Genomic DNA, 7025 nt, shown 5'->3' on the forward strand with positions numbered 1-7025 from the left:
AGATCAGATGGTATGTAGATGCCCACTGCCGTCAGTGTGAATGTCTGTGTGACTGTGACAAACACTGTGAAAGCGCCTTGAATAGTCAGAAGACTAGAAAGCCGTTATATAAGTGCATGTCCATTTACCGTATATGCCACATAACTGTCCTTTGTTATATGTCATACCCCTCTCTCTCTCCAATAAATACAATAAAATAAAGAAAATTCTTTGATCCACATGTTAATGATGTTCTCATTTTTATCCTTAGGTGAATGAGCTGCGAAGTAGAATAAAACAGCTGTCGCCAACAGAGAGCATCTTCCTCACAGCCACCATGCAGTTCAGAGATACCATCAAAGGCATGTACTCTGTAAAGGTCAGTTCAGTGTCTTCCTCTGTACTATATAAAGTTTAATCTAGTGGTAAGAAAGTAATGGGGGGCATAGTTTTACTAGCCTTTTTCATTGTTGTAGGAACATTTTTTTATACTTGTTGATTTAAGTTCTGCTGTTAGCAGTTATTTTACAATGTTTCAGATGTTGGGATGTAGATTAATTCAACTTACCTATTGTTACTCTGCTGCTAAATGTCTTACAAACAAGCTAAAATAAGTGGTCACTAACTATACTTTTCATGTACCCCTTGTGACCAACAGAAGCCCCAAATCGGCTATAAAGATCTGATGAAGGGCTACCGCAACACAGTGAACACCCTAGCAGGGGCCAAGAAGAAGGAGACAGAAGAAGTGTCACTGGTGGTCAACTTGTTTCAGTCTGTGCTGGACGGCTTTATTAGGGGAGAGGTAAAACGAGCGGAGTCTGAACCAACCAAGGTATACATTTGAGAATTTTGGTCAATCATGAGTCTCTTAATTGCTCTCCCTTGACTCTCTCATAAATCTCAATTCTGGCTTCCCTTAGGCCACCAAGACGACGAAGAACAAGAGGAAAAAGGACAAATGTGTAAGTTGAATGCCTTCATCTACATTGTGAAATTTCTGCATCATGCATCCAAGTTAATAAGCCTAGTGCATTGTCTGTACATCCTCTCTCTACAGCCTAATAGTCCTCTGGATCACCTGTTTAGCACATACCAGGTGACCATTATGCAGTCTTGTGACCTGTGTGGCTCCTACATCTGGGGGATGGAGAAAGCCTACATGTGCAGTGGTGAGTGCAAAGAGCTGCAGGAACCCCTAAAATGTAAAATGTAAAAAGAGGAATGTCATTGTATTTCTTCTCTTCATTTTAGCTTGCAAGTTAATATGTCACAAGAAATGCCTGAACAACATCATCACAGATTGCTCGACACGATGTGCCAGGCAGGTAAGAACTGGCCTTTTTAAATACTCCAACAAATACTATGTTATGACAGAATCATTTTAAAAACATACACATCGATTTCTCAAAACTCCATAAATGTCAATACATGTTATCTTGTTGTAAATGTTATGAAATCTTGTTTCCTCCTTTTGTGTTTGCTTGTGATAGGATGACCGTGTACCCGGCTCCCTTCACTTTGGGGTGCAGGTGTGTGTCCTCACCAGCAAAGCCAACCCCGTGCCCAAAGTGGTGGAGTTGTTGCTGTTGCACGTGGAGCTTAACGGCCTCTACACGGAGGGTATTTACCGCAAGTCAGGCTCAGCCTGCCGAGCGAGGGAGCTCCACCAGATTCTGGAGACTGGTAAATTCTTTGCACACCAGCTGAAACTTGAAAGTTCTTTGCGATATGATCAAAAACTTCTGTCTTGATATAAGTCATCTGTTTATCGTGATACAGCATGTATTCTGGTAATTCATTATACGGACTTGTACTTATAATGGACTTCATGATTTCCTCATCTTCTTCATCATTATATAAATAGTCTATATGAAATAATCATATGGTAACGCCTATTTTTGTATACTCCTGTGTGAATTAAATACTTGACAGATGAAAATGATATTTTCTCACTTCAGTAAGAACTTAAAATGAACATAACGTGCAAGGATCAGAACGTAGGGGCGCCCCGGTGGCTCAGTTGTTAGAGCAGGTGCCCGATATACAGAGGCTGAAAGTCTTCCAACCTGAGGCCCTTTGCTGCATGTCGCCCCCTCTCTCTCTCCCATTTCCTGTCAACCTCCAGCTGTCCCGTCCGTTAAAGGAATGAAAAGGCCAAAAAATAATCTTAAAACTAGAATAGAAGAATGCAAAGTGCTGTCCAAGTGACGTAAATATTGCCTTATGGCAGTTTGGCCGCTGCTTTTTCGACATCGAGATAGAAGCAATATAAAGAGTTAAATGTCATTTCGACAATATAGTATATTGTGACATTGCCCAGCCCGAGTCGTAGCACTTTAGAGCTCCATAACATGATGTTCCTTGTACTATTATTTGGCGTTGTGTGGAGTAAGAACAGCCTGTTCCTGTGGAAAGGACTTTAGGGAGACACTAGAGATGATATGACAGAATTTTCTCTCCGTCATAATTTCTTCGTCTCTCTATTTTTTTTTTTCCTTTTTGTTCTTAGTCTAATCTCTTCTGTTAATTTGTTTGTATTGTTATGTTTTTTAATAGATTTAAATTCAAATTAAGAAAAATTAAAACTTAAAACATAGAATATACGACAACTTAACATTTTTAGGAACTCTGTACTTTCGTTATTATGATGATAAAGGTTCATCCGTCACGTGACTGTGAAGATTTAAAAAGTAATTTCATATACTAATGAAATAATTGAACATTTTTTGGTGAGTTTCACCCATGTTGTTCCGTCTTGTATCAGATCCCGAGGGCCCGTGTTTAGACAACTACCCTATCCACACCATCACAGGTCTGGTTAAACGTTGGCTCCGAGAGCTGCCGGAGCCCCTCCTGACCTATTCCCTCTACAACGACTTTCTGCATGCCGTGGGTGAGTGAATACTGGAAAAAAGCAAATCCCTGAAGAACGGTGAAACTAAACTGACTTCTTTTGGCTTAATAACTTGAAAAATTACTTAAATGATTAATCAGTAATCAAAGCAATTGCAGATTATTTTTCTCTCAATCATCAATCATCAATCTTGATCTTCTTGTTATAATAGAAATTCCTGATATGGAGGTTTACCCTGACAATTTTTGTATTGATCTCCATCTTTGTTTGCCCTCAGAGCTGCCAGAGAAAATGGAGAGAATAAGAGCTGTATACCAAAAGGTCGATGAACTTCCTCCTGCTAATTTCAACACATTAGAGCGGCTCATCTTTCACCTTGTCAGGTAGGAAGATCTCTGTAATTCCCTCGTAATGCGTAATGCGTCTACTCTTTAACTGAAATGTGATAATGATTTCCACTTTATTCAAAAATGTGAGTTACAAAGAATCCTCCACTCCTCAGTGATTATTGAATTTGGTCGTTTACTTGTGTATGATACAAGTGAGATCTGGGTCTGTGTGTCTTTTTAAGGGTTGCAAAGGAGGAAGAGCACAATAAGATGTCACCAAGCTCTCTCGCTATTGTGTTTGCCCCCTGTGTCCTGCGTTCACCGAATGTTGATGACCCCCTCCTTGGTATGAAGGATGTGTCCAAGACTACTATGTGAGTCAAAACCGCACACTCCCAAAACTCTTCAAGAAGTGTATTTATTTATATATATTTCTTGCCTATTGAAAAAGCCTGGCTTCAAAGCACTGCATGTGCTCTTGTTGGATATACTGTGTGTGTTTCTAGAGATGGGCGTTGTTTTTATGGGGGTGTATTCATCTTTGACTGTGCTGCCTGCAGGTGTGTGGAAATACTGATCTCTGAGCAGTTCAGACGCTACAATGAGAAGATGCAGAATATCCAGAAGCTGGAAGACGCAGAGGCCCTGGCTGTCAATCAGCTCAAACTGAGGAGACAAAACACGGTGAGAGAAAACTACAACGCCAAAGGAAGGTGCAGCATGAAATAACACCTGGGTTAGCCTCTGTCAGTCTTCTTTTTTGTTTTTTTTACGTTTTCACGGTCAGTCAGGCTGGATGATGCACAACGCATCAAGACAGCACAGACTATGCCACTAAGTGAAAAGGTATACCAACTCACAGAAACATATTAAATTCACTGTCAAGTGCTCTGCCAGCAGATATTGTTAAACTTGAGAAAAATCTGAGGAAAATAATGTTCAAGGAACTAATATCCTCCTTTTATATTGATTTTAATCTGCACATTTACACCTGGGAGGGGACCAGTATAAGCCAGTGTCATCAACTATCACCTAATGTTTGATGTATATGATCGAAACAAAGCAAACTTAAGATTTACGCCTTTTTAGCATCTACAGTAAATGCTAAACTTCTGAAGCACTCATAGAGTAGATTACCGAAGTTGAAGATACAGTTTAAAAATACATATCTTTGAAGCCAGTGTTTTGATTCATCAGCTAACACCAATCCCACTTCAACTACTCTGATCTCTGTGCAGGTTGTTGAAAAGCCTTCAGAGATAGATGCTCCAGAGCCAATACAATCAGATGAAACAGAGAGGACCCTCATCGATAGGATCAAGTCCATCAAGCAAGAAAAGTGAGATGTTTTTCACATGAGTTAAATGCACTGTGTGCAATAAATGTAGAAGTACATGAGCTTTCATAATAATATCTTGTATTGTTATTTTCAGGGTGGACTTGGCCTGCAGGTTACCTGACCTGGAGCAGGAGAACTCTGACAATGACAACCTGGACTCATCGTCGTCAATGAGCTCAGAGAGTCTAGAGGACAGCTTGTGCAGCCTGGACTCGGAAGGTCAGTAGGGAGGTATGGTATTTTCACCTTCCTCCGTAAGGAGACACCTCACTTGTAAATTGAATGTGATTAGTTTGGAAAAAGTTCTCATGATAGCGTTCTGTCTGGAATAGGATTCAAAATCTCAGCCTTTCCTGCCTGGCTTTCTATTCTAACGATTGTATTGATCAAGTTATCATGGCAGCAGCTGTTTTATCTTTTGTCTCAACAATTGTGAAGTAAACAGTAGAAATATGCAGTTCTCGTTACAAAGTAATCCACCAGAAATGTGTGCTTACAGGTATTTGATTGGCTGTTGTAGCATCTTGGCAGATGACATCACATTGCAGTCCGAAGTTGAGCCAGGTTCAGCTTCTTTGCAGGATGATCCTGCGTTGTTGTTGTTTTGTTTTTTTTGTTAGCACCCCCACTATGACACCTGACTGGCCTCATAAAAAGGCGGGGAAAAAAAACATTCAAGCCTGCCTTACTATCACACCGCTGCATACTTGGCCAAAAAGTGGGCGCCATTCTCAGATTTTCTGTCAAACACAGCCCCTCAAATGTATCCAAATTATTTATTTAGAGCATACTAATGCCTTTAGACTATCCAACAAGCACTTTGCTTGAAGCACACTGACACCCTGGGAAAGTAGTCACCACAGAGTAGATGATCTGATCGAATCCATATCCTCTCTAACCCCAGACCATGTGCCCTCATTTGAATAAGTGGTTCTTTATATAACAAGTGTCTTGTGTTTGTTGTTTCCATAAATAAGCTACACTATCAAACCAACACAGGAACTTGTGGTTGACAGTGTGTTTGTACTTCCAGCTCATACCAAATGTGTTTGCTAATCTGATGTTTCTAGTGACGGAAAAAGTGACCATGCGGTTGAAAACCCAGAAACCCGACTGCCCACCTAAACCTCCTGACCTGGCGGAGAGAGTCAGAAGTCTGATGGCTCAGACAGGTGACGCACAAATAGAGTTTGCACCTCGACAAAAGACAGATGATACCCAATCTATGTGCTTCCTGCCCAGCCAAGATGGCCCCTCCCCGACGAACAAGCCCCAAATCACCAGCAAAGCTTCCAATGGGAGGTTTGACGACCTGGATATCCCTTACATTGATGAGGATGAAGATCTACCCTGTGCATAACACCACGAGTGAAAAGAAAATTAATATTCTCACGTGTTGATAGAGGACTTGTGTTATGTAAAAAAAAACAGTGCACTTTGTTTTATAGACTTTTCCTTTTGTCAATGCTGCTATGAAAACAAAGTGCTTTGAGAATTTATATGTATTTAATGGGAGATCATATGGACTGAGGCTTAAGGTTTTTTTTAACAGATCTGAACAGGAACCAACAGTAAGGACTACTCAGTCTCTTTATGAAATATACACTATATGAGATTTTAAACATATTTTATGAACGGTAAGTACCGGTACTCCTGTGAATCTGTATGACCAGCTGTCTTATCTGTAGAGAAAAACAGACATGATGTGGAGCAACGGAGGACACAAGTGCCTTCCTGACTAATGGACATTTTTCTGAGCTCGACCACAATGATACTAATGGGACTTTATGGTGTTTGTGGAACAAAATGTCTTATAAGTGAGCCAAAATGGTTCATAGAGAATCAGAGTGCTTCTCCGTTGTACAGAGTGCATTGTTGTGCCTCTGAAACGTTGCTTCCATAGATTCAATACATGTTTAAGGTCGTATTCCTGCGTATTAGACTGACTGAAAATACTTCTCTCTGTTTTTGCAAAGCTGTGCAGTTTCACCAAGTTAACATTTTGTCTGTACATTTAGATGTTTGTTTTTTTAAAATATGCATGTCTGTATATTTTTAAGGGGTAGAAATAATGCATATGGGGGTAAACATCCTCAATTTGTTGTTTGTCATGAAATGAAATAAACTGACCATTTTCAAATTTCTCTTGCTGTAATACAAATACTGCAGCACTGACAAGTGTCTTAACAGCATATGGCATATTATGTAAATACATTAGGCCAAAACTAAAAAAAAACAGATAAATATCACACCAGGTTTTATAGAAGTGTTTTGAAATACTGTGTTACACCGATTCCATGATACGTTAATGCACTTTTATACTCTAGGAAGACTACAATACATTTTTTGACAATAGTTTTAATGTCAAAACAAATGTTAACTAGATATATTTTGAATAGCTAATTAGATTAGATATCACATTTTGAACCAAAAAGTAAACTTACATAGTCTAATATGTGTGAGGAAACTGAAATGTTCTAAAGGTGGAAGTTTGAGAGAGAAATTAAATGAAATCCTTTTG

At 39.6% G+C, this 7025-nt stretch overlaps 1 protein-coding gene across 4 annotated transcripts in view; it reads left to right on the forward strand.

The window, feature by feature from the left end:
- LOC310957331 (myosin IXb) overlaps positions 1-6638 on the forward strand; it is a 29236-nt gene extending 22598 nt beyond the window's left edge. For 3 of the 4 annotated variants that reach the window (XM_083927836.1, XM_083927835.1, XM_083927837.1), the window contains 13 exons: positions 251-358; positions 638-814; positions 903-944; positions 1040-1151; positions 1234-1307; positions 1473-1665; positions 2747-2875; positions 3114-3219; positions 3408-3539; positions 3726-3849; positions 4404-4504; positions 4599-4723; positions 5575-6638. In XM_083927836.1, the coding sequence (XP_083783962.1) occupies positions 251-358; positions 638-814; positions 903-944; positions 1040-1151; positions 1234-1307; positions 1473-1665; positions 2747-2875; positions 3114-3219; positions 3408-3539; positions 3726-3849; positions 4404-4504; positions 4599-4723; positions 5575-5864 (1713 nt within the window). In that variant the 3' untranslated portion in view covers positions 5865-6638. Of the gene's footprint in view, positions 1-250; positions 359-637; positions 815-902; positions 945-1039; positions 1152-1233; positions 1308-1472; positions 1666-2746; positions 2876-3113; positions 3220-3407; positions 3540-3725; positions 3850-4403; positions 4505-4598; positions 4736-5574 lie in introns of all 4 variants that reach the window. The other variant, XM_083927838.1, reaches the window with a different exon arrangement.
- Positions 6639-7025: the final 387 nt, after the last annotated feature.

This window comes from Echiichthys vipera (assembly GCF_963691815.1).
Source record: "Echiichthys vipera genome assembly, chromosome: 15".
In the NCBI taxonomy this organism is placed as follows: domain Eukaryota; kingdom Metazoa; phylum Chordata; class Actinopteri; order Perciformes; family Trachinidae; genus Echiichthys; species Echiichthys vipera.